Genomic DNA, 27,752 nt, shown 5'->3' with positions numbered 1-27,752 from the left:
ATATATAGTGTGTGTGTGTGTTTTAAAAGGACTCATAATGCAAACCTATCAATGTTTAGGAATATTTGGGTTGTTTTGATTTACAAAACAGCCCTCACATTTTACCTTTTCAAGAGTATTTTTGAAGGACGTCAGCACAGACATGTTGTCTTTTACAAATCTCCATACTACATCTAAATATCCAAAACGCTGTTTACTTTAAATAATGCATATGAACAGTTTGAAAAAACATGCAGAAAGGGGAAGCACCTGCGTTGGGCCTTGTCCAGTAAACAAAGCTTTGTAGGCAGAAGCAGCAACTGACAGAGCTCCTTTAACCAGGTCACTGGTGACACCTGGTTGCCTGACAAAAAAAAAAACATTATTAAGGATGCATTGTAATTTTGCAAAACTAACCTCTTGATGACTTTAAAATATGACGTCACAGTTACAGTGGCTTGCAAAACTATTTGGCCCCCTTGAACTTTGTGACCTTTTGCCACATTTCAGACTTCAAACATAAAGATATAAAACTGTAATTTCTTGTGAAGAATCAACAATAATTGGGACACAATCATGAATTGGAACACACTTTATTTGATATTTTAAAATTTTTTAACAGATAAAAAAACGAAAGAAGTGGGTGTGCAAAATTATTCAGGCCCATTGAGTTACTACTTTGCAGCGCCACCTTTTGCTGCAACTACAGCTGCAAGTAGCTTGGGGTATGTCTCTATTAGTTTTGCACTTCGAGAAACTGATATTTTTGCCCAGAAACTGATAATTTTGCCCATTCCTCCTTGCAAAACAGCTCAAGCTCAGTGCGATTGGATGGAAAGCGTTTGTGAATACCAGTTCTCGTTTTTTTTCACAGATTCTCAATTGGATTGAGGTCTGGACTTTGACCTGGCCATTATAACACCTGGATATGTTTTTTGGTGAACCATTCCATTGTAGCTTTTGCTTTATGTTTTGGATCATTGTCTTGTTGGAAGACAAATCTCCGTCCCAGTCTCAGGTCTTTTGTGGACTCCATCAGGTTTTCTTCCAGAATGGTCCTGTATTTGGCTACATCCATCTTCCCATCAATTTTAACCATCTTCCCTGTCCCTGCTGAAGAAAAGCAGGCCCAAACCATGATGCTGTCACCACCATGTTTGACTGTGGGGATGGTGTGTTGAGGGTGATGAGCTGTGCTGCTTTTACGTCAAACATAACATCATTTACATTGTTGGCAAAAAGTTTGATTTTGGTCTCATCGGACCAGAACACCTCCTTCCACATGTTTGGTGTCTCTCCCAGATGGCTAGTGAAACTTTTTATGGATATCTTTAAGAAATGGCTTACTTCTTGCCACCCTTCCATAAAGGCCAGATTTGTGCAGTATACAACTAATTGTTGACCTATGGACAGATTCTCCCACCTCAGCTGTAGACCTCTGCAGTTCATCCAGAGTGATCATGGGACCCTTGGCTGCATCTCTGATTAAGTTTCTCCTAGTATGAACTAAAAGTTTAGGGGGACGGCCCAATCTTGGTAGATTTGCAGTGGTCTGATTCTCCTTTCATTACAATATTATTGCTTGGACAGTGCTCCTTGGGATGTTTAAATCTTGGGAAATCTTTTTGTATCCAAATCCAGCCTTAAACTTCTCCAAAACAGTATCTCGGACCTGCCTGGTGTGTTCCTCGTTCTTCATGATGCTCTCTGCGCTTTAAAGAGACCTCTGAGACCATCACAGTGCAGGTGCATCTATACAGAGACTTGATTACACACAGGTGGATTTCATATATCATCGTTAGTCATTTAGATCAACATTGAACTATTCAGAAATCCTCACTGAACTTCTGGACAGAGTTTGCTGCACTAAAAGTAAAGGGGCTGAATCATTTTGCACACCCACTTTTCTGTTTTTTATCAGTTAAAAAAGTTTGAAATATCCAATAAAGTGTGTTCCACTTCATGATTGTGTCCCACTTATTGTTGATTCTTCACAAGAAATTACAGTTTTATATCTTGATGTTTGAAGTCTGAAATGTGGCAAAAGGTCAAAAAGTTCAAGGGGGCCAAATAGTTTCGCAAGCCACTGTGTTAACCCGATAGCAAAAAAATACTAACACCCTATCATTGGTCAGTTGGAGCTACGCTATAATACTCAACCGGGCGATACTACTTGTCCGAAATATTCTAAACATTTTCATTCCGCATAATATATTTTTATTTTGTAAACAAGCAGTTGCACAGCTTGGTTGTGTCTCCTCTCTTACCCTCTACCATGTGTGCGAGGCATCAAAGCTTGCAGGACATATGTCTGAGGTTGTGCAGCAGTTAAGCAAGACTCCATAGGTGTATCGCGCTGCTGTGAGTTTATGGATTTCTTAATTTAGTAAGTAAGGTGAGTTTTGGATTTATATAATGTTTTTTGTTGCACTCTGTGCTTGAATGTCGTTTTAAATAAGATTGACAGCTCAGGCTATGTACGTTGATTAAGCACACAGTCCATAAATAAGTTTCTTATGGCGACACAATACAGTGCCTTCCAAGAGTAATGGCTCCCCAAGACGTTTTCGACATATTGCCATATTCAAGCTCCAAACTCAAAATATGTTGAGGTTCTTTGTCCTGTTGGAAGGTGATACCTGAGCTCCATTCTCAGGTCTCTTGCAGACGTTCCGTCAGCATTGCCCTATATTTGCATCCATCCATCTTCCATTCAAGTCCCTGCTGAAAAATAGCAACCCCAGCGCTGCTGCCACCACCATGCTTGACAGTGGGGATGGTGTTACTATTACGCCAAACGTAACCCTTTGCTTTAAGCCCAAAAAGTTAACTTTTGGCCTTATCTGACCAGAGAACCTCCGCATGTTATCTGTGTCTTCCATGTGGCTTCTTGCAAACGCCTTTTTTGTACTTGATATTGTGCTTCATTCCAGCAAGGTCTCCAAAATACTATTAGAGTATTTCTCCAAAGTGAGTTGGTTGAACAAAATAGACATTCTGGTCAAGTCTTTAAGTTCATTTTACAAAATTGATTTTTTTGCATATCACACAAAAGTCTGTTTTTTACCAATCAGGGAAATGTATAAAAATGATGTTAAGGAAGGGAAGTGTGCAAGAACACAGCAACATCTTTCAAAGCAAGCATACAAAATCCCTGACACCTCTAACTGTGTAAATATCGCTCACCTGGGATTCTCGGAAAATTCTGTATTTGAGTCAGCAGTAGCTTCTGAATCTTCTGACTGGATCTTTTCAGCACCTACATCTGAGAGAAAGGAGGCTTTAACTTTTAACAAAAACGATGCCATTTTTTAATCTAAACACTTTAGAACTATACATCTGTCAATGACTTGATCTTTTCAAACATTTCTTCTTTCACCTACCAATCAGTCTTATCTATCTCCTTGCCCTTCTACTTTCCTAGTGAATGCAATATATTAATTCCTTAAGAAAATAGGAACGAACCCCCAGCTTCCCACACCATAACTTTGAACAATTCATTCCCCCTTGTTTTTTTCCCACTTACCTCAAAACAGTATCTTTGCAACTGGTTACAATAAACTGGTGTTTAAATAATTATATAAGTATGCCTCCAGACAAGTAATGAGGTTTTATAATTTTTTTATTTTTCTTAGTCTTCCCCCAGAACAACCTCTCCCGAGCCCTCTGTTGGAATTCACGTTCCATTAAACATCCATCCATCCATTATCTGCACCGCTTATCCTCAGTATGGTCGCGGGGGTGCTGGAGCCTATCCCAGCTGTCTTCGGGCAGTGGGCAGGGGACACCCTGAACTGGTTGCCAGCCAGTCACAGGGCAACAGAGACAGACAACTCACTTGCCCATTCCTAGGGACAATTTGGACCGGCCAATTAACCTGACATGCATGTTTTTGAAATGTGGGAGCAAACCGGAGAGCCCGGAGGAAACCCAGGAAGGTTCGATCTCATGACCTCAGAACTGTGCTGCACACACGCTAACCACCGCATCAAGCTTTCTTCTCCACTTTCATTTCAAAGAAATTGCTTGCCTCTTTACACTATACACCAACCATAATGAATGGATGCATGAGATATTAAACAATAAAAATGTCAAAGTTCTTAGCGCGCTGGACATACGGTATAGAATGTTTACACACAAACTAGGAAGAGGAAGCATATTTCTTCTTTGGGGTGGATGCTAAGTGACCTCTCACAGCACTACAGTACTGTCCTGTACTCGGAAAAAGGTGCACACAATACGAAATCTAACTTACAGCAATGTACGGATATTTTTTGAGATCCCGAAAAAAAAAATGTTCGTATCTACTGTTTTTCTTAAATCGAATGGTCGTAAGTAGGGGAGCGTCTGTAATTAGTTATTTTCAAGAACAATTGCTTCCAGCAGGTCATAATGTCAAGGGGGTGTGGCTGGAGAAAAACAAGGGCACTCTCGACCTGACTTGGTGAATAAGGGGCTTGTGTCCCTCACCCTAGGCCTGCAGCAACGAATCAATAAAACCGATTAAAAACGTCGGCACCTAATTACCTCATCAATTCTGTTGTTTCGTGCACTATTTTTCTATCTGTCCAAACCTCCAATATTTGAATACAGAAAGAAATTTAGAAAGCGTTTTTTTAAAAATCAGATTCATTGAATAATCGAAAGAACAATCGACCGGTTCATCGATTATTAAAATAATCGTTAGTTGCAGCCCTACCTCACTCTATGATTTGCAAAGGGTTGGGGCTTCCTTTCCCTAAACTTGAAAGCAATTTGCTCAAGAAGGAGTAAAATTGAGGGGAACAGTCGGTAATAGAATTGAGCCTTACCCTCCTCAGTTTGCTGCATCTTAGAATGCTCTGTTTCCTCCCCAGTTGAAACATTTTCACTTGTCGCTTCTCCGATGTACTCTGGACTGTGAGTAAAAATCCCACAGTGATATGATCAGTGAATCTTATTTTTATATTCTGAGCACCAAAAACACAATGAATTCAAGTGTTTTTCAGCATGATTGATAAACCTGCAGCCATCAATGTACCTTAGTCCTCTTGAAACTATGCTCAGGTTGATTGATTGGACGTCTTTAAATTGCACTGTAGCACTCCCAAACATACTGACCTTGGTGTAAGGATAGCTGTAGGTGGTGCAACAACCTCTGGTGTCAATGGCTCATCATCTAGTGTCTGAGATGTGCAAAGCATATCATTGGCACTGCTGCTGCCTATCGTCTGTGGCCCGTGAGTGGCTGTGGCGAGTTTTTTGTCCCCGTGTTCAGAGGAACCACTTGGCTGCTCACCGGTAAGGATTTCAGGGTCTGCAGAAGTACTTGGAGAGATGTCTCCAGGTTGAGACAGAGCAGAACTGCAACATATTGAAGAATATAATTGCCTAAGGAATCATCTTAATAGATCTTCAGGACTGTTTTGCACTGTTTAAAGAAAAAGTCAAATTTAAAATGTTTTAAGCAAATTGGAATGTTACATCTATGTTGATATCTCTTTGTAGAATAACAATTTGGATGACTTAAAAACTTACTGAAGATGCGTGATTTGCAACATTTCTATGAAAACCAACTAGGGCCGAGTTTTAAGGGTGTGTTGAATGCCAACCTTTTAACTTGAATTGACTTCAAATTATGTGTAAAGCAGGACAAATATCCAGGAAAAAAGAAAATTCTGCCGTTCACTTCACTTTGTATCAAATTACTTTATATTTCCAAGTCCATCTTATAAGTTAAAAGAGCTTGGCCATATCAGCATTTTTGTTGCGTAATTGTGAGACATTTATTGTGCAAATAAGAAAACGACGCCGTTATTCTCATGTCATGTCTGGTTTTGCTTTGATTGGGCAGGGCAAGAAAAATTCATTTGAGCAGAGAGCTCTATACCGAGACGTCTTTTTTGTAAGACACACATAAAACACAAAGTTGCATTTTTACTTTGCATCATAGGAGAGCAAAACCGAGAGTGAGAGATCTAATGTCTAATCTATTGGCAATCCTTTCTGACATTGAGTTAAAAGGACAGGCAGAATGAGCATTGAACAACAAATTGGCATTTTGCTATTTTACATAAATAAGATTAAATATATTTATTTACCTGATTTTCATGTGATCATTTGGATTTTGTCCTACCCCAGAATGTTTAAAAAAACATCCCAATTACCTAATACGAAACTTAAAAATCCCATCTTGGCTTTAGCACCTAAAGCAAACCAACCAAGACACTGCAAATGTAAAAGGAACACCCTGCCAGTCACAAGATGGCGGCGCACGGTGCCACACCGGAGCCTTGTCGGACATGGTAAGACTTAGATTGGGCATCGGCGTGCTAAACCAATATTGTGGAAAAGAGGCAAAGGAGACGAGTATTGATTTTCGGGGAAATTGCAATATACCAGGTCAAATCACCCTACAAACCTATACATGGACTCTCCTAGTGGTCGGCTGGTGTCAAAACAGTCAGGAAGGATGATGTATTCTTCTGAGGAGGTTGAAGAGGTGCGACTCCTCAGTCTGTCTTTCTTTTTCATTTCTTCTGTCACCTCTGAGTCTTTCTCACTCTTGTTTTCTTTGGTTTCAACCGAGACACCATCATTGTGTGGACCATCACCTGTGTCAGCAATTTGAAACCACCTTAATTGATACAAGTGTTTGCATAAAATACTAACAGAAGAAAATAAACTCAATTTCATATTAAATGGACATGTACCGTACATATCTTTTCAGAATGAACACAAACAACATCAGTGCAACAATCAAGATGGCTGTGATAAGAATAATTTAATGAGCTAGTTAAGTCTTAAGACGCTACAGGATAGCAAAAATATGCCTTTAGATAAAAAACATCAACTACTTAATTCTGCACATATATTTCAAAAATATATTCTTTTTAAAAAGGTGGACATTTTTGTTGTTTTAAAGACTTAAATAAGAAATTGTTAATCTTTGGATTTGAAAAGAATGTCCTTTTTAGTGTGAATTTGATTTACTTGTATGTTAATGACCATATTGTGCACTAAAAAGTATTACATTTTCCTAAAAAAGCGGTGGATGTGCCCTAAAGTGTGGTCTGCCCTGTGTGTGAGTTGTTGTAAGGTAAACTTAGTAAAGGACATCATGGGAACATTAAAGAGAGAAGTGTGGGCTTCAATTGTATATCAAAGCAGTGATTTTCAACCACTGTGCCGTGATACACTAGTGTGCCATGAGAGATCGTCAGGTGTGCCGTGAGAAATTATCCAATGTCACTTTTTAAAATTGTATATTTTATGAATCATTTTCTGCAAATATTATGTCATTGTCAAGTGTCTGTGCTGTAAAAACTGGGGGTATTATAAATTATATTGTAATTAAATAGACTGTTCAGTGTCATTTTATAACATTTTTGGTTAGTGGTGTGCCGCAAAAAATTTTCCAACGTAAAAAACATACCCTGGCTCAAAAAAGGTTTAAAAACACTGTATTAAAGAATGGGAACATGTGTTATGCAGAACATAGTTGTTTTTCCACGCATCAACATCGCTGTTGAACTGTGACTATGCGTGCCCATCATAAGAACCACGAGCACCTGACGCCATCCGTTTGCCAACAGCACTGTTCGAAATTTCGCCTAATTATTTGTAAGGAGCTGCAGAGCATAGAAAGCAACTCTGAAAGTGAACCTCGCAGATTTGATAGACATTCTGCGCGTCTGTTTAATTCAGAAACAGAAAAAAGACTTTGATGGGTTCTATTAAATCAGTTACCAGTAAAAATATGATTTGTTCCTACTAGATTTTTGTGTCTGTTTTATCCATGTGTTTTACCATGCCCACCGCAATTGATGATATAAAATGTTGTACACCGTTATTGATACACAACCAAACTCAGTTTTCCTACTGCTCCATTTTTAAATATGCACCTGTGTGTGTCTTGGTGGTTTAGTTGTTGAAAGGTGGACGTAGTAGCAGACACCATGAGAACGTTAAAGGATCATGTTTGGGTGTGCGGATTGTAAATACAGCAATGGCACACATAACTGAGACTGTGCCTTTAAGGATGGTGGGCCTTATTGCTGTGAGAATATGGTATATTGATGTGTGAAAGATCTTCTGTCTCTGGGCAAAGCAACTTGTGGGAAACCAGTCAAATGTGTCTCCCTGCCCTCTGCTCCAAGTCAGCTGGGACCTTTACGAGAAGAAGTAGTTAATTGTGAATGTACTCCTTACCTAATGTGGTGGACTCCCGTAAAGTAGAAAGCATCAATGGAGTGTCGAGTGTTGGGGCTGAGCTTGGACCAGCCACTTGGTCTGGGACCATAGACAGAGGAGCTGGCAGAGAGGCTTTCAAAGGGGATGGTAGAGAAGACTTCATCGTAGCTGGTAGTTTCAAGGCATTATGGAGATTTTCCAAAACTTCCTCGGTTTTAACTGCTTTACTTTTCGTACTGGAGCCGATATTTATGGCCGGGCGTACCACTGTCAGAAAGCAGATTATAAACTATAAACCTTGCAGGATGTCTACCTATTCAAATGGATAATTTCTGAAATTCCTTTGTGTTTGTTTACTATACCTGCTCCTGAGCAGGATGATCTAATTGGGGTGTGGTCAGGGCCCTCCTCCAATGTCATGGAGCGAATCACTGTTTCGCAGACAAACTGAGTACTACTGATATCCTCCTCACCCTCCTCTTCTGCTGGTATGCCACTATCCTCCACTTTAGATTTTACTCCATGAGATACATCTGAAGAGAAAATAGAAATACAATAATATAATACTGTCATTGTTCTTTGTTTCTATGGTGGTGGGCGGGTTCGGACAAAATCACCACTCACTAGTCCTCACAAATAAAATGTAAAATGTTGGGTTTGCTCCAGACCTGGCCAACCAATTCAATTGGTAGGGCTGAGGCTTGGTCAGGCTTTAATACCCGCAGGCTTGGGTCCTGTTGTATTTATAAGGCCCGATCTTACCTCTAATATTTAGCATCATGATTCATGGCTACTCAAGGGTTGAGAATCTATCTAAAAAAAAGGTAATATTAAACACGCCCGAGTTCCAAAAGTTAAGGATAGGTGCATGTATGCCATTCATTTTAGTTACCCATAATACTATTGATGATCTCAGTTTCTTCTTGGATCAGCCCTAAAGACGGGCACCTATTGTCCTGTAGATGTCCATCTTGAGGCAGAGGAGAAATGCAAGGAGTCATATCTTAATCGGGAATAAAAAGATAAAGTTACATAAATCCAATCAGTCGGTTCAGGCAGTAAAAGTTCCTCTGGTAAAATATCACATTGCAAGTTGACAAATTGGTCGTTGCATTCAATGTAGTATATCATTAAACAGTACAGAAACAGTCATTAACAAACATGACAAATGCATTCAAGCTCTTCTTACCAGCTGGGGTGTTATTTGGAACACTTTCCAACTCTTGAACAATGTTGATGTCCAGCAACTCAAAAGACAAAAGATCCTGAGCGATACAAAGCAATAAAAACATAAAGAAACAATTGTTTAACAAGACAACCTGTTTCTTCAGAATTGCAACGTTTCTAAACTAAGGTTACTTTCTGAAGAGGGTCCTTGAGAGAAAAACTAAATACTGTACTTTCCGTGGTTGTCATACGAGATATATACTGCACACTGTACACACTAAACCATAATTGTTTTCACGAGTAAATAAGAATAAAATGTGCATTTAAAAGACATGTTTGTGTAAAGCTTGTATGTATGTACTGTTATTTCCCTCTTATAAAGACCATAACCGTTTCAAGAGCCAGGAACACGAACTAGAAAAATGAGCAGAAGCATGTCTAAAAAATGATCCTCCTTCCATGTCTGTCTCCTATTATAAAGGACACACAATACTTTTGCTTTTAACCTCTTTAGTAAAATCAGTGTTTGAGGTCAATTTGGGTATATTTAAAAGTTAAACTACACACAATTCAAACAGAAGTCAGCAGCAACATATTTTCTCATATAAAGTGTCTTAATGTGTCCAAATAAGCGCTATATACATTTGATTTATTATTACTATAATTTTGGATGCAGAATTGTGAGAATGGTTTTAACTCAATCAATGCTAGAAGTTATTCTTCAAATTTTGAAGAGCCGGATCCAGCTCATAAATGGCATTTTGACAATTTTTTCAAGGACTTATGAAAATTGTCATATCAATAAAATTGAACCCCCATCTTTCATTTGAAAAGAAGGATGTTTGTAGCTTTAACAATTGTTCACAAACAACAGTTGAACATTGGTAAGTTTCTTGACAATATTCATTTCAAAGAAAACCTCTAGGTCCACCCCATAAAATCATTCAAATATTGTTATATTAGGACTTTTGTTTACCAGAAGGAATTGAATTGACTAAATATAAGATAAGGGTCATTCTTCAAGACTAAAGAGCATTACCTGTGCAGTGAGAAGGTCCACAGAGGGGATGAAGTACTCTTCTCCACTATCTACTGAAAGTTGAGCCTGCTTTCGAGAGGCAGTACCGGTTTTTCCATCTTTTAAAACTGGATTTTTAGCCTGCTGACAGTTGAACAAAATACTACTTAAACTCAAGAAATAATGTTTTTGCAATTTCCACATCATAATTGATTTGCTTTGATTACTTTCAGCAACCTGCGTACATGATCATACCTGTGGTGTGACACACGGTGAAACAAGTATGCCATCAGCCATCACTGGGGCAGGGGCCAGAGGGTCAACCACAATGCTGCACCATACTCTTGGTCCAAATTGCTCTCCACCATGTGCAAGACGCCAATGAGAGGTGTAGGATCCCTCAAAAGATGGGGCACATAATGCTACACTCACAATTCCAACCTGGAAATAGAGACAGTAACATGTAATGAGAGTAAGGCAGTAGGACAAAGGGTTACGATTGATTTGAAACAGAAATAAATATATATTGAAATTGTATTTAGTAAACACCCAGAAAGCCTATGGATTAAAGACCAGAATCGAATCTAATGTTTTTCCGCATAAATACTTGAAAAAGTTGTCGCACAGAAGCTGAATGTCTGAAAATAATCTTTTTGAGTTTATTTCAGGGATTTGCACGATCCCTTGTGCATTGTGTTTTTCCTACATATTTTATTAATATGCTTTTGTCTTCTCTGCATGTTAAAAGAAATAGCAAGGAAATTCCCAACTTTTATCATGATATCAAACCATCCATACCTGTCCAGGCTGGAGAAAAGGAACAGACACTTCTCTCCAACGATCCCCAGATCCCACAGCCAGATTTCCCCACATAAACTTCAGCTGAAAAAAGCAAATGTGATTAGGAAGATGCAAATATCAGTACGTACACCATGACGGAATGAAGATTTAAAACATTGCAAAGGGAACATCACTAAAAAAAATACATTCTGCACATAAATTACCTTGTTTTCTTACTACTGTATCTATCCTATAATCAGGGTTCATTCACTTTTTTGGCCAAAATCAAGCACTTTTCATCCACTTTCAAGGCCAAGTTTACAATATTTGCAGTACTTTCAAAGTAAGAAATCCAGCGCGGATCAAAAGAACGTTTTTTTTTTACTTTGATGACTAAAATAAAGTGCTATGTTGAGGTGTTCCTATTTATGATATACAATAGTTTTGTGTGAATGAGCTGCTATAAACTGACATGAATTCTACCATTCTGCTTTAACGAAACACACGCAGCTTGGAAATGGCTCTATAGGTGTTGGATAATAATTGAGTTCAATATGGAAAATAAAATAATTAAGAAAGTACCGTATGTATAAAAAGCAGAAAAAAGAGCCAAATTTTGACTCATTTTCATGAAATTGATTGCTCTAAAGCAGAGCTCATTTAATCTGAGACTGCTGATCTTTTGCTTTTTGTTTTACTTAATTTATAATTTTGCATGTGGATCTGTGTCTAAATTGGTTAAAATAGAATATTATATAGTTATTTATTGCATTCTATCATGTATTTATAGCACTGAAGAAATAATATTTAGAATTTTTATTTTATTGTTTTGCCATTTCAGGGATGTTGTGTTGTTTTCTGACTTTAAATCTGTTCAGTATGTAAAAAGCAAAAAAAAAAAATTGTATTTTACAATTTTTTTATAGATCCAAATAATTCAATTGATATTTCATGTGTTTTGAAGGGATTCCTTGCCGACCACATAAAACTACCAATTGCTAAATAATTTGGTGCATAGTGTTTTGTAATTATTGATAATATTTAATTTGTAAATAAAACAAAAGCTTCCAGTAAAGGGCGGTAACGCCATAATGACTGCGAGCAGGAATGTCAGCGTAATTTTCGCACACATTAGAAAAAAAATAAATCTTCATTTCATTGCATGGTATACAGAGTTAGACTGCCAAAAAACATGGCAATGGCAACAATTTCAAACACTTTCAAGCACTTCAACCGAATTCAAGCATTTTCCTGACTTTGAAAACACAACATTTATATTCAAATATTTCAAGCACCCGTAAAACCCTGTATGACGGATTGCTTGAGTATGCCTCTTGTTTTTGAATAATGTTGCCCCCTTAAAGCAGTAACATTTTTTTTAAGTTCGGTCAAGATGCTCAAGTGCCTAACAAACTGCAATGGTAAATGTAAATGGTCAATGAAGACCTCCCAAAGTGCTTTACAATGTGCTTCACACTTTTCCCTTTCACACACTAACTAACTGATAGATGATGAAAGACTGTCAGGACACATACTTGTCATAAATATTTGCATTCATCATAAGGCTTATAGAAGGTTTTTGATATTTTGCAGTTCCAGACGTCCAATATGGCTCTTTCAACATTTTGAATTGCCGACCACTGCTCTACACGATGATGACTTGGGCAGAGATTGATTGGACTCTAAATCACCTCCAAAATACAAAGTTTAGCAGTAAGTGCGCTTGGCCATGGCACGATTGACCAATTATGAGTGCGCTTTCACCAACTGTTGAAAGTTGGTTCCATTGTCAATGAATGGGAAAAATAAGGTACCCATTGTTTAGTTGTACATGAACTGCAAGCGTCTTGACTAAAAATCTAATGGCATTTATCTTTGCGACAAGTTGGAGTTGTCGGACATTGAAATTACCTATACGGATAGTCAGTATTTTAATAACAATGAAAATAATAAAGAAAAAACAGCATACTTAAGAATTTTTTAAGCTTTCTTACAAGAATAAAATTAAAAAAGAATAGAAACAATACTTCCAGCAGTCTCACAACAAGGGGGGATATTTGTGCATTCACTAATGATCAGGAAAAATGTTCATTCTACCTTGGTATCAGAGCTCCAACTCATTGTTCCGGTGTTTCTCATTTTCCAGTACTTGATAAACTTGGTTCCAGGACGCAAACGGGTCCCATCAGGAAGGTTCTCATCTAGAAATGTTGCCGTCATTGTTGGAAGCATCACGGGACAGGGCCGCTTTGGTCGTCTAAAAGCAAAATAAATCACTGACTATTTTGTAACAATTTGTATGCATCCTAGCCCCACAACTGACGTTGGGTTTTAGCAGTTCTCTTCAAAGTTGTTTAGTTATGAATAATTACTGAGCATTCACAAAATGACATGACATTTTTAATATATGTACATCTAAAACTACCTGACTTTGTTTTCAAGAAACCGAGAACAGTTTTTCACATTAACTCATTCATGGCCATAACGTAAACAATGTTTTCAAAAGCATTATCCCTGAGTACCAAAACAAAAAAATATTTTTTTTACTATTTTTTTTAATCTATTATAAAGGTTTGGCACAGGTCACCATTAAGTGTCAAGCCTCTGGAAATGGTTTCAGTATGAAAACGGACCAATAGATGGCAGAAGTGGCTTTGACTAGACATTTGTCAACACAGAGGAAATCCCACATCCCAGTCCCTTCATTATCATTGGGACAGAGAGGGATGACGTTTCGTGCACATCCGCAGGAGCGTAATTGTCATGGTGACCAAAATTGTTTGATCACTTTCACCGGAAACATTGGGTGATGAAAAGTTTTTGCAAAGTTCATGCATTATAATTCAGCATTCAATGTTATTTTGCAAGCCATGTGCCATTGTATTTATGGAAAGCATTGTGTAAATATTGGAGATAACACAAAGGCAAAAAAACAAAAAAACAAAAAACAAAGTGAAAGCTCTGCTTGAAATGTGGTCTTTCACAAAAAAAAAAATCCCTGGGAAATCTTTATTTGCAAGAAACTTATCAATGTTCAACTGTTATTTAAAATTTCTAATGGAAGCTGAGGGTTTGAGCTTTCTTTTGATTCATTCTATGCTTTTATATCCACAGAACTACATCTGTCAGCATTCAAAAATGAGTCAAATGGAAAAATCTGTCTCGCATCGTCTCTTACTATTTGAGGAAAAATGTCTGGCATTGAATGAGTTAAATGATGATACATTGTTACTGTCAGGCTTGGTCATTATATTTTAAAAAATGAGACTTCATATATTTTAATTATTAAAAAATCCTATTAAGCAACCTACTCAGGACTGTTGTGCTGGGTAGCGCGAGGTTGAAGTAGTACAGGAGAAGAACTTCCATCTCTCTGGGAGGAACTCCATTGTATGCCACGTCTCTCCATCCTTAACTGTTTTCGGATCTCTTTCACTTCGGCCTTCAAAAGACGCTTTTCTGCTTTAAGGCGCTGCTTTTCGGCCTTACGGAAGCTGCGATCACCCCTCCTGTAGAATCTGAAAGAAACGCCATCAGAAAAAGTGATTCTAAGATTTGGACAACACAGAGATGTGATTAAATACCTCCTTTTCATCACATAAGTTAAAAAAGCAGGCCACACATTAGATCTGATTTTCTAATTCTGATTCAAATCATATTTTCTGTTCCCTGAGTTCAAAGAATTACAGATATATGTAAAGTTTAGTTAAGTTGAATTTTGCAGCAATTCCAAAATTACAGTCAATTTTCATACCTGCTGTGGTCAGGGGCAGGTGATCCATGTTCTGGTATTGAAAGGGGAGTTCTGGCCCTCACCAAATTGTGACTCGGATCATGAGAGAAACTGCAAGGCTCACATAAAGTACAAGATGTACACACACTGTTGGGGCAAAAAAAAACAGAAAAAAATAACATAAATATTTGAGTAAATTGAAGAATGTGGGGGATGGTGCTGGGGGCGAGGTCGAGTGGTGTGGGCAGATGGGGATGTGGGGCGGGATGGGGTGAGAGGGGGCTGGGGCCAGTGAGGGGCTGGGTGGGGGTCCGCTGGCCCTGTGCAGCGTTGGTGAGCTGGGGGTTGCTGTTTGTCCTTGTGGCATTGCTTCAAGCCCTTGGGCCGGCTCTCGGGCGGGTGCTGTTGCAGGGGGTGATATTATATAGTGCATTTTGCAGATCAACAAAAGGATCTGTAATTTACGTATGCTTTTTTTAAATTTTGGGTGTGCATTTATCAAGAAATATGCTTCTTGGAGTAAATTGCGAATTTATGTTTTTGAGACAAATAACTCCCTATATACATTAGTTGTTGGGTAGAAAATGACGGTAATATGTAGCTTTACATTTTCAGTTGCACTTGTTTTTTTACATTCCCTATCATTAAATTTCAAAAATAGACGTGTAATCCTTGCACTAATAAACATTTCAAAGTGCCGTGTTTGGGTGAAGCATGCACTCGTCTTTTTGGGCCTTACCCGAAGGGGTCATTAATACTTCATAGGACAATTAAAGTTCAAGCACTTTTCAATTCTTGAAAACACAAAATTAAAATTCAGGCATTTTCAAGGAATTCAAGCGCCCGTACGAACCCTGCAATAATACAATATTATTTACCTGCATTGGTAGCCCCCCCCTGTGGTCTGTCCCCTGCAGGAGGAGCAGGGTAGAGTAGAAGAGGATGGAGCTCCAGGCAAGTTAGAGGAAGAAACCTCAGGTGCCACAGTTGCACTAGCTATTGTATCCCCTCTGGTCACGGTTGCACTAGCTACTGCATCCCCTCTATTCCCCACTACTCCACTCAGGGGTTTGTGAATGCAGCATTGGCCAGAGAATTCCCTGCAAATTTTCTCAACGGCCTCACGGACCACCTGGTCCTTAAACTGGTCCGACAAGAGAGAGAAAAGCAGAAACCTATTACCTGTGGGAAATATTACTAAGTTTGCTTGTTACATGTTCACCTTACCTTCTCCATGTACGAGGTGAACCAAGCAGGTGGAGTCTTGTCTTCTTCTTTTGTCCCTTTCATTTCTTTCATAATAATCTGTAGAGGAAATATGAAACAAAATGGATAGCAGAAGAATCTCAAAAGGCTGCACAAACACGCAGTTTATGGTTTAAAACATCCTACAATAATAATAAATACCAGTAACAGAATGAATGAAAAACGAAAAACCAAGCATATGGTAATTCCCTTCCAGGACAACCAGGATGCAAAGCATATTGAGTGAACACTGTCTAACAACATGTATAATCATGCTTGAATCTCTTGAAAACGTTATTAAATTTCTTTGGATTGGAGCACAATGCTTTTGATGTCCGTGTGTAGCAATGGACACCTATATGCGTTTCCAATCTTATCCACTTTATTCTATCGGTATATAAGGCCCAACTGGTTATAAGGAACACTTGAACATTTCTGGTCAATTTTGGGGTCTTTCGGTGCGCCTTATTGTCCAGAATGGCGATAATTGGTGATTTAACAAAGGAGATAATTTCTTATCCTGCATTGGGTCAAAATAGGTTAAATATTATTATATAATAGCATTTACAAAACAGAATTTTAAATAGGCTTCTGTTTTCTGTGTGATAAAAATCAATTAGATAAGGAAACTAGGACTGATAGATATTGTACCAAAAAAATAAACAAAAAAAGGAAATCCTGTTTACACGGCTCTAATAGCCCTTGACACAAAGGCTGTGATTAAGCTTTAGGCCCTAAAGTTTAGGCAAATGTGGAATACTCGAGTAAAAATGTTAAGTAAAAACTCGGATTGATTCTTACCATGCCCTGTTCTGAAACCGCTGCTTGAACCTTGCGACTGACAACCTGGGTAAGAGCAGGACAGTGCTGAGGAGGTCTGAAGCCTCGCTTGGGCTCAGCACCAGCCTTTCCAGTTGAGACTCTTGCTGGTTGACCACGAGTCTCATAAACATTCATGTGGAGTCGATTCCCTTGCCTTACTGCACTCTGAAGAACCACAACCAGTATGTCAATTACATTTATGGCATTTTTTGAAGATACATCAACTGAAATGTAAATTCCAATTTATTACAGTCATACAAAAATAAAATACACCCAAAAAGTTCACGGGGTTGCTTACTTTATATTAGAGTAGTAATTAGTGTATGTTATCGACAAAAATCAATAGTAAAAATAGTTTTAAAAATGTCATATTTTGACTATTATCACCGGACATATTTTTCCGAAAGAGTGAGGCATCTCTACTTGAATATAATCTCCGCTGGGAGTTGCGCATGGACAGAGGCCAATAACGTCTTTTGAGCTGTAAACAATGACCAGGTTCACACGGCAGAGCTTAAAGCGCAACTCCAATTTTTGGTTGAAATCTGTCGTGTGAGATTGTTCACATTTTCAACTAAATGGAACTTATATGTGATCTCCTGTGACTTCTATTTGATCTCCTGTATAAATGCCACATGTGTCCTGCATGTGCAGAAGAGGACACGTGACGTCACGTGCAATGTTCCTAGTTTGCGGAAGTACTCATGGATGCTATCGGCGGAGCGTATGTAGTATTTTGAAAGTTATTGTGTTACTGGAGGCTGAACAGAGTTATGGCCCCAAATATTAATGAAATCCAAAACCTCGCTTTCCCTCCATTGAATGATTTCCCTGTTGTCGTCTGCCACGGTCGTTGATTTCTCCGCTTCTTCCGCCTCGTTGAACGCAAAATAATAACATCTGTCTCCTTTCGATGATGTGCAGGTCGCATGAATGCCTCTTGACCATTCACACAGTAGTCACATTACAAACGATCTGATATATATCATATATAGGACATCATATATATCATATATCGGATATCGCATATCATCAAAGCGGTGCTGCCACGAGCGGCTGCCTTTTCCAGCAGCTGCCCTATTGTTTTATTGTCTGCTCCTATCTTCGGTGTTTTTTCTTCCCGTTTTGACAATTACACTATGGATTACCTCTATCCTATGGACATGGGTTTTAGCGCACAAAAAATGCTTGTATTCAAGGAATTTCAACTCCTTGCCCTGAAGAATTCTCGTGCCGGCGTGATGAAGGGGCCTATCCTGGAAGAAGAGCCGGAGCTAGCGAAGCGGCTAGCGGTGTTATAAGTCTTCGGTACCATCCGTAATCATGGTAAATGCGAACTCACGACCAAATAAGATCATCGAGTGCTGGTGGAAAACATTGAAGCGCACAGGGAGCCCAGTTGCTGTGTTTTGCGGAAACGTGGCTCACATTTAGCATTCCGGACGCTAATGTGTAGCCACCCGGAGCTACCCGGAGCAATCCTGCGTCAACGCCGCTAAACAGAGACACGAAAGCCGGGGGGAATCGGAGTGGAGGCGGACTTGCTAACACGAGGTGGTGTATCCCTGGATTTTCACAAAGAAAAGTTTTCCATCTGCCGCAGGGATGTCAAACTTTTGGACTGGCGTGACGTCATCCACTCCGCTACAAGCACCCTTAGGGCATCAGGTTCATCTGTTAATAAACAACGGGGTAGACTGCTGGAAGTGTGAATTTCCCTACGGGGATGAAAAATCTATCTATCTATCTATCTATGAAAGTGAATATGTGCTGTTCGAACGGACTTTTACAGATTGGATTCAGGTCGGGTTAACATCAACTATTAACGAATTTAACAAAAACTATTTAAGCCTGGATACAGCCAATACACACACTACTTGCAGAGTTTCGAAAGCAGAACTTGCATACCATGGCTTTATATAAGTGATGTACAAACATTAGAGGAATACCTCTGGCTTTTGAACGAAACTGAGACTGACTCGTCTCGGTAAAATTCCAGTAGATTTCAAGCCAATACGCTTTTGTTGACGTGTACATTTTGGATGCATACAGGACTGTCTCAGAAAATTAGAATATTGTGATAAAGTTCTTTATTTTCTGTAATGCAATTAAAAAACAAAAATGTCATACATTCTGGATTCATTACACATCAACTGAACTATTTCAAACCTTTTATTATTTGAATATTGCTGATTTTGGCTTACAGCTTAAGAAAACTCAAAAATCCTATCTCAAAAAATTAGAATACTTCCTCAGACCAAGTAAAAAAAGAATTTTATAACAGCAAAACTAAATCAAACATTTCAAAATGTCCATTGATGCACTCAGTACTTGGTTGGGAATCCTTTTGCACGGATTACTGCATCAATCCGGCGTGGCATGGAGGCAATCAGCCTGTGGCATTGCTGAGGTGTTATTGATGCCCAGGATGCTTCGATAGCGGCCTTCAGCTCATTTGCATTTGTAGGTCTGGTGTCTTTCATCTTCTTCTTAACTATACCCCACAAATTCTCGATGGGGTTCAGGTCAGGGGAATTAGCAGGCCAATCAAGGACAGTGATGCCATGGTCAGTGCACCAGTTACTGGTGGTTTTGGCACTGTGGGCAGGTGCCAGATCATGCTGGAAAATGAAATCCTCATCTCCATAGAGCTTTTCAGCAGATGGAAGCATGTAGTGCTCTAAAATCTCTTGGTACACAGTTGCATTTACTCTGGACTTGATGAAACACAGTGGACCAACACCAGCAGCTGACATGGCTCCCCAAACCATTGCTGACTGTGGGAACTTCACACTGGATTTCAAGCAACTTGGATTTTGCTCCTCTCCAGCCTTTCTCCAGACTCTGGCGCTTTGAAACTGCACTCTGTGAACAGCCTGCTCTTTGAGAAATTTCTTTTTGTGTCTTACCCTCCTGATGGAGGGTATCAATGATGGTCCTCTGACAGCAGTCAGATCAGCAGTCTTCCCCATACTTGTGATTTAGGTTACTGAACCAAGCTGAGTGTTTTTAAGGCTCAGGAAACCCTCGCAAGGTGTTTCGAGTTAATTAGATGATTCAGGTGATTAGTTGAATAGCCTACTTGTATACTTTTTCATGATATTCTAATATTTTGAGATAGGATTTTTGAGTTTTCTTAAGCTGTAAGCCAAATTCAGCAATATTCAAATAATAAAAGGCTTGAAATAGTTCAGTTGATGTGTAATGAATCCAGAACGTATGACATTTTTGTTTTTTTAATTGCATTACAGAAAATAAAGAACTTTATCACAATATTCTAATTTTCTGAGACAGTCCTGTATAAGTGAGAACTTGAGCATTATGCGAGATTTTGTCCAACAAACGCATTTGAGATTAAATGCATGCAGTACAAAGAAACAATGTCAGCTGTTAAATGGTTAAAATTAACAAATGTCATTTATTTAGAAGCGTTAAGTACTTTTGTTCCAGACTTTGTGGTTGACCACTGAATGTACTTCACAAGTTGGACACCATATTTGTTTTATTTACACTTCTACTGCGGATAACGTGCCTCTTACAGGAATAAAAAAATGTGTACTTGATATTAAATTATTATTTATTTCCCTGTCACTAAAAAATGGAAAGAGGTCAATTTATGCAGAAGACTGTCCAGTGTCAACTCACCAGGGTCCCATAAAATTCAATGGGAAACTGTGTTGCAGTGACAAATAAGAAGTAGTGTGCCCTTCCTGTCAAGACGACTGTTAGGATCAATGGAAAAGTATTATACATTTGCTAAATTGGTAAACATTGATCCTTACCGGAACCTTACGGTTGACTGTCATCCTTACACTCATATCTCTAAGGGGGAAGTGCGCGCGGACTCAAGTTGAAGCTCCACAACCTTTGGCTGAGGGAGACTAGCTGCATGTTCCCATTAATGCTCAAATCCAACATGTTATGAATTTTACGAATCGATCGTAGTAATTTACAAACTATGTTTGAGTTCCACAACGAAAAGAATAAACTGATTTAGGTTACAGAAAAGCAATGTTCCTACGTCCAAGTCATGAATCTCGGCTGTTGTACTCGATTTTTCCAGCCCTACGAAAGTTATTTATTTTCAAAAGTCTTTTAGTCTTTTCTTTTAATTAAAACAAACAACAAAAAACAAAACCAGAAAAATAGCAGGTTGACTTTAGGCCTGCCGTTTAATATTGATAGCTTTTGCCTACATGCAACGAGAACACAAACAAAAATAAGCAGCTTTTGACCAGAAGTGCTGCATTGGGTATTATTGTGCTAGTATGGTTGGTTGGATCTCTTAACCACTTAAATCGTAGGGGCACCATTTCTTGCAGTGTGTCTTGAGCAAGTACAGCCTGGTGGCGCCCATTCCTCTCCAGCCCAACATATGTTTCCACCCTTTGCTTACTTTAAAAAATTGGTTGAATTTAAGTAATTTAACATACCTTGAGTGCCTCTTCGTACTCCCCTGCAATGGAAGCAGAAAGAGTATTAGAAAATAAGATACTAGGTGAAGGTTCAATGAATATGTAATTTTACAAATAGCGTACCCCACAAAGTTTGTCAGAAAACCCAATTACTATTTAAAACGAAGCTGTGTGGACGGGTCAAACTCCTGGCACAATAGACATAACCATATTTAATTACTAATTATGACAGAGCTCCAATGGGTTCAAACTGGCATCTGTCCCTAATGCTCACAGAGAAGCTTGGCGGGATACACCAATCAATTGAGCAGCTTTAAGTCTGTCAGTAAAATACTTTTGGAGAAGTAAATTTAGTCAAAATAAATACATGAGTAAATAAATAACCATGTGGTGTGATCAGTAAACAAATGCATTTGATCTTTTTGCAACCAACCTATTCAAAACATTGAGATTCATTCCCCATCTCCTTTTGAACATTTAGTGTCCTGTTATTGTGAATACAACACAAGGCTGGTAAGCTGCAAGCTCTTGTAAAGAAACAGGGCATCAGTTCAACCTCAACAAGCATTGCTAACGTTGCTAGCTAACCCAAGATGTAGGTCAGGTCTTGACATTGGTGGGGACATTGCATTTTTTAGGTGATCACACATACTTTCCAATAGAATTTGATGAGACTTGGGTGGACAGTTTAGGGGGGTCATGGGGGCCTGCTCCCTGAAGGAATTTTTTGTACATTTTGAATTCAAAGGCATCAATCTTGTGCATTTTTAGAGGAAATTTAAGAAGCCAGATGTATGATGAACGTGTGGCTTTGTAAACTATTGATTTTTGAAATACACTAGTTATGAAAGGCAAAGACACATCTAAAAAGTCACACCTACAAAGCATGGTAAACAAGACAGGAGTTAAATAGGAAAATAAATCTGCTCGTCACCTGATTAGACTTAAAATAGCTGGTGTTCTTCCAATGTCGATGTTGCACTATTCTAAGGTATCTAACAGGCAAGTAAACAGACCAAATCATCAGGAGTTTTAAAACTAGTTTAATGTAATACACATATTGTTGATTTGATAATTACAGTGTTAAATATGAGTACTGCTGCTTTTGTGATTTGCTACTATGACATAATTGGAAAATGCTCCTAGACCAGTCCGACTGGCCACAGCTCTAACACCTACATGGGTTTTATATTTGAATGTGATAAAGCTTGTAAATAATGTTGCTTTTGTCTCGAGTTCCACAGTCGAAATCCTACAATGCAAACTGATTGGACCAAATTGTGTTTGAACGAGAAGCTGTTTGTTAACACAGGCCGGCGCAAGAGCGCTTGACCAATTAGCTTATTGCCAAAAACAGGATAGTGCTTCTTGGTTCTGCCTTATTGGTACTTTCTAATGTGTGACATATTCTAATCATTGTAATTTTAATTTGTATTTTTATGAATTGATTCAGAATTGCTCATATCAGAAAAGTGATGCATCCTAGAAATGAGAATTTCGCCAGCCCCTGGTGTGACCAGAGTATTTTTTGAGCTGCTAACAGTTACACTGTAGTCTGAAAAAAGCGTTAGTGTAGTATAAGCTTTTGTGTTCTTGTGATTTCTTACCTTGGCTGTTAATGGAAACCTGTAAGAAATGTATGAGTGATAGTTAGTTCACAGTCAAGACATAACTCAGAGTAAATGGGATACAATAGGACTCCTGATACTAATTTTAAAGAGAGAATTGTTGTATCACGAGATATCGTTTGATAAGGCAGGAAGAGCAAGTTTTTTTCCCTGAATGAGCATAGTATCACTTAATCATTGGTATGAATGTGAACCACGTGAATTTGATTCATAGACATTTTCTTTTTCCCCCCACTGATTATCATATACAAAGTTATAACACGTTTAAAATCATCAGCTTTGATAAGGGCTGACAGGAAAGATCTAGTATTATTTATAAAGTATTTCTGTGTTGTGATCATTCTTGTGAACACCAGATCTGGGCACCATTGTTTTTTTTTTCAACTTTTCACAAGAATCTGCCTATCAATACAAACAAAAGTCTTGCTTTCAAGGGCACACACTAACTTATCCACTAGTAACATGGCATAGGACTTGGTTGTGCCTTTTCTGTCTTGGTACAAGATGACATCATGACGGTATCATTCAGTTCCAGGTACCCCCAAAAATTGAATATGTAGACATATTCTTGAATTATTTGTTTCCAACATACATTTTTCTGCCACCCAGAGTTGCTAAAAACATTTCATATAGTTAAAAGAATGGGTCTCCAACCTTTTTCAAGCTGAGAGATACTTTTTGTTTCTAATGACTATGTTGTTACTGTGTTATAACCAGGTTAATTATTGGATTTAGGGTTAAATAGTCAGTCGATCACCAAAAGAATAATTTTACTGGAAAAAAATCACAATGACCAAGCTGGCCCACCCCTGGTGTGAAGCATTTAAAACACCATGGTTGGGGGGTTGCCTGAAGTCTGTATGAAGACACTATGGATAAATTACAAGTGTTAGAGGAGTTCTGTACAATACGGATCTACTAAGGTGTCCTTATCGGACATACTGTGATGTGTATTGTGCATTGATGCCCTTGCAACATCTATTGCAGTCTGGTCATCCTGCAAGGGGGAGAACCTCAAGTGCGCCCCTTTCTCAAGCATTCATTTTTCTCATCCTGAGGTTTTTGAGTCTTTCCTTTCCCTCATGTAGGTTTCAGATCAAGGGATGGTGTAATGGTAGTCTTTACAGCCCTTTGAGACGTCTTGTGATTATGAGCTACACAAAAAAAAAACATCACTTACTCCTTTGACTTAACTGTGATCTAAGGTATACGCTTACTGCGGCCTTCAAGTTGAAGATAGATTATCCTAATGATTTCACTTAAGTCCATTAAAATATGCAGAGTAAAATAAATACATGTGAGCCAATAGGAAAGCAACAGTAAGCTTAGCAGTAAAACACTTTGCCTTTCTGGGTAGGACACCTGTCGGACAACAAAAGTTTATATAACTATACTGTATACACCTAAAAATTAAACTGAGCCTCCCCATGATAAAACAAAACTAACAATCAATAGCACATGTACATTCTGGCTCCTAACATAAGAGTTGTGGAAAATAATTGTTCTATTAACGATTTGTATGCTATTTAGATGTCGATAAAGCAATTCAAAAGAAAAACTGAATGGACACTATGCATTTTCCTTATGATATACAACAGGGGTCTCCAACGTGGTGCCTGTGGGCACCAGTGTCCCCGCAATGGACAACTAAGGTGCCCGTGGACCAGTTCTGAAATAGCTCACCAGTTCTGTGTCATTGCGTGTTTCTGGTAAAATATACTTGAATAATGGTTGAATGAGTCATTTAACCCTACTGTCAATATTTAACTTGGTAACAACATAATAACAACATAGTAATGACATGATAAGTTGTCATTTTAGAAATACATGTTAAAGTGGGTTCCCTTTTTTTATTAATTATTAACAAAAAAGTAGCTCTCAGCTTGAAAAAGATTGATATATTTACAAAATTTACAAAGAAGGATAATACGGCATACAATCTTCGGGCTTCCATTCATTCTATGTTGACAAGATACAATAGTCGTTAAAACTGTCTTTTGTTAATATTTGTAATAGCAATCGGTGGAACATTGTATGATTGAGTGGCAGAGTTCAGAGGCCCTGGGTTCAATTAGGGTAACTTGTCATCTTGGTTGGTGTTTGCGTGTTCTTTATGTGCCTGAGTGACTTTTCACCTGGTAGTTCATGTTTCTGTAAAGTCTCCAAAACAGGAGAGGCAGGTTGATTGGAAATTCCTATTTGTCTCTCATTGCGAGTCTAGGTCTTAACAGTCTGTTTATGTGTAACTTGCAATTGGTTGGCATCTTCCTGTCGACTACCCAGACATGACTGGAACATGATCCAGCAACCCCCGAGATCCTCCTGAGTATGAATGTTCAAGAAAATGGATGGATGACCGGATGGTAGGTCAACAGCTAATATTTGAATTGATTGTGTTGTCAGTCTGTGGTAAAGTTTTCAAAAGAAGATAATGCTAATTGTGATTCACCCTGGTCAATCCTGGAAGGGGGATTACCACATGAGAGGTCCTTTCTCAAGGTCTCTCTTTTTTCCTCACACTGAGGTTTTTGAGTTGTTCCTTGCCCACATGCTGGTTTAAGATCAGGTAATTGTGTAATTGTAATCCTGTGGAGTCCTTTGAGACATTTTTGTGATTAAGGGCTATATAAATAAATGTGACTTGACTTGACACTCTAGAGTATCTGACGTCATTAGATCATATTGTTTATAAAATTACACCAGGAACAAGCATTTAACAAAAAAAGTCTCTTACCTCTTCATTCTCCTCATCAAAATAGGTCAACTGAAGGCTGCACAAGCCGAAGGCACGCTTAACCTGTGCCATACAAACATAAAATTGTATTACAATGTTATGCCACGATTAAACCTTCAAAAGATCAATACAGTCGGGTCTAAGCCATTTGTGTGTCATCCAAATCAATGAACCAAAGCAAGAAAAAACATATTTTATCAAGACCAGAATTCAACAATACTCAATGCCCAGAATAAACACGTACATTTTGGTGTCAGACTGAATTGGCATTGATTTTTTTTGCATTTGAAAAACAGAGCCTCCTATATTGACTGACGGTAAGAAAAGCTCCGAATGGGGCATTCTTTTCTGTTTTTTTTCTTTTTAGCCTTAAACAATGACCCACCGAAAATAAGTATGCGATCTACTTTAGGGTCCCGGCCCACCAGTTGAGAAACACTGTTCTACAATACAATAATAAATTAATATAATGCCATATTATAAAATTTGTCTTTGGGCTATAAAAGCAAAATAAAATTAACCGTTTGGATTTTCAGACAGAACAATGCAGTCAATTTACACTGTTGATTATAGCTATTGTGAGTATATTTTTAAGGCTGATGATAATCGTAATGCTTTAGAATAGCTACCGGAATTTAGCATCCTTCCAATCGTAATATGGAATCCATGCGTGCATGGAGTCACTTGGTTATTGTGACAGTATGCCTTAGCTCATTTCATGTACTTTAGACTACAACGTAGAGTAAACAGGATGTTTATAGTATCATAACAACAACCTACACAGAAAGCCCTGCTGCTTAATTAGCTTTATAGTGAACGTAACACAATTAAATTGGCATCTCAAGTAAAACATTGAGTCGATTTTCGTGCACTAGCTATCAGATGTCGTTTCAGCAATGTTAACGTAAGAATTTCGCGATGATTTTCGCAAAATATAAAAATATTTCGCAATTCTACCGACAAGAGCTATCTGGTCGTTGGTTTCCCATGGTACATAATAACATCGATTGACAGGTTATACGTATCTTTTTGCGGCCTGGAAGTTATCCAGTTAGCTTACCATGGCCTCCATGGAGTCCCAGCTTTTGGTTTCGGAACCCGACAGGAGGAAATTCTTCGAATTTCCCCTGAAATTCACCTTTACGTTTATGCAGAAGTCCATTGTGTCACCTTTTCGGCATTAATACATGTTCAAATGACGGACAAGGGCGATTTAGATTAACCTTGCCGGTTGGATCCAGGAAGAGGATGAGGCGTTTGTTGTGTTGACATCGGCATCCCAGCCGCACCTCCCACGTGTGACGTATGTGTGTATAGACACGCCTCCCACGTGTGACGTACATGTAAATATATATATATATATATATATATATATATATATATATATATATATATATATATATATATATATATATATATATATATATATATATATATATATATATATATATATATATATATATATATATATATATATATATATATATATATATATATATATATATATGTAACCGCGTTGTACGTGTCCCACCAAAAGATCCACATTCACGCTGGACTGGATGATGAGGTTTTTATTATTACAGTTCTGCAAATGGATGAGTCACAACATTAGCTTTTTCTGCTGGGTCTGATCTTGGAAAGGCGACTGGTCTGGCTACTTTTCCACCAGGTGGCAGCTGTGACAGGACTGCTCCAATCCCATCAAAGGATGCGTCGACAGCCAGAATAAACGGCGCATCAAAATCTGGGTGGGCCAGAGTGACACCTGTCACGAGGTCGTGCTTCAGTGTTTCAAAGGCGTTCTGGCATGCATCGGACCAATCTGCAGGCGTCAGCTTCACTTGACCTTTCTTGCGGGCTCTCTTGCGCTTATGCTTGTCACCAGATTCAGATGTGAGCCTGAACAGAGGTTTTGCCTTCGCAGAACATGCTTCAATGAAGCTTTGGAAATACATCACCATGCCTAGAAAACATCTGATTTTACTAGGGCATGGCGTCTTGCCATCCGACTCCATTAGATCAGCGACTTGTACGTCATTTATCGCTCTCACTTTCTCGG

The 27,752-nt window shown here is 38.5% G+C and overlaps 1 protein-coding gene across 2 annotated transcripts in view; it reads right to left on the bottom strand.

The window, feature by feature from the left end:
- Positions 1-26,982, bottom strand: part of nbr1b (NBR1 autophagy cargo receptor b) — a 32,982-nt gene extending 6,000 nt beyond the window's left edge. The window contains exons 1-22 of one of the 2 annotated variants that reach the window (XM_088344894.1): positions 26,754-26,982; positions 25,694-25,756; positions 22,939-22,957; positions 21,350-21,372; positions 16,896-17,081; positions 16,077-16,154; positions 15,728-15,993; positions 14,871-14,996; positions 14,428-14,634; positions 13,214-13,373; positions 11,135-11,218; positions 10,592-10,777; positions 10,358-10,480; positions 9,341-9,416; positions 9,044-9,154; positions 8,514-8,684; positions 8,170-8,418; positions 6,380-6,572; positions 5,080-5,322; positions 4,791-4,876; positions 3,166-3,244; positions 250-343 (exon numbers count right to left, since the gene is read on the bottom strand). In XM_088344894.1, coding sequence (XP_088201020.1) covers positions 250-343; positions 3,166-3,244; positions 4,791-4,876; positions 5,080-5,322; positions 6,380-6,572; positions 8,170-8,418; positions 8,514-8,684; positions 9,044-9,154; positions 9,341-9,416; positions 10,358-10,480; positions 10,592-10,777; positions 11,135-11,218; positions 13,214-13,373; positions 14,428-14,634; positions 14,871-14,996; positions 15,728-15,993; positions 16,077-16,154; positions 16,896-17,081; positions 21,350-21,372; positions 22,939-22,957; positions 25,694-25,756; positions 26,754-26,855 — 2,925 coding nt within the window. In that variant the 5' untranslated portion in view covers positions 26,856-26,982. The remainder of the gene's footprint in view (positions 1-249; positions 344-3,165; positions 3,245-4,790; positions 4,877-5,079; positions 5,323-6,379; positions 6,573-8,169; positions 8,419-8,513; positions 8,685-9,043; positions 9,155-9,340; positions 9,417-10,357; positions 10,481-10,591; positions 10,778-11,134; positions 11,219-13,213; positions 13,374-14,427; positions 14,635-14,870; positions 14,997-15,727; positions 15,994-16,076; positions 16,155-16,895; positions 17,082-21,349; positions 21,373-22,938; positions 22,958-25,693; positions 25,757-26,753) is intronic. The other variant, XM_088344895.1, reaches the window with a different exon arrangement.
- Between the last annotated feature and the right edge of the window lie 770 nt (positions 26,983-27,752).

The sequence above is a fragment of the Urocampus carinirostris genome, chromosome 1 (genome assembly GCF_059441175.1).
Source record: "Urocampus carinirostris isolate Australia breed hairy pipefish chromosome 1, RoL_Ucar_1.0, whole genome shotgun sequence".
Taxonomy (NCBI): Eukaryota; Metazoa; Chordata; class Actinopteri; order Syngnathiformes; family Syngnathidae; genus Urocampus; species Urocampus carinirostris.
This window is presented reverse-complemented; position numbering and strand designations above follow the sequence as displayed.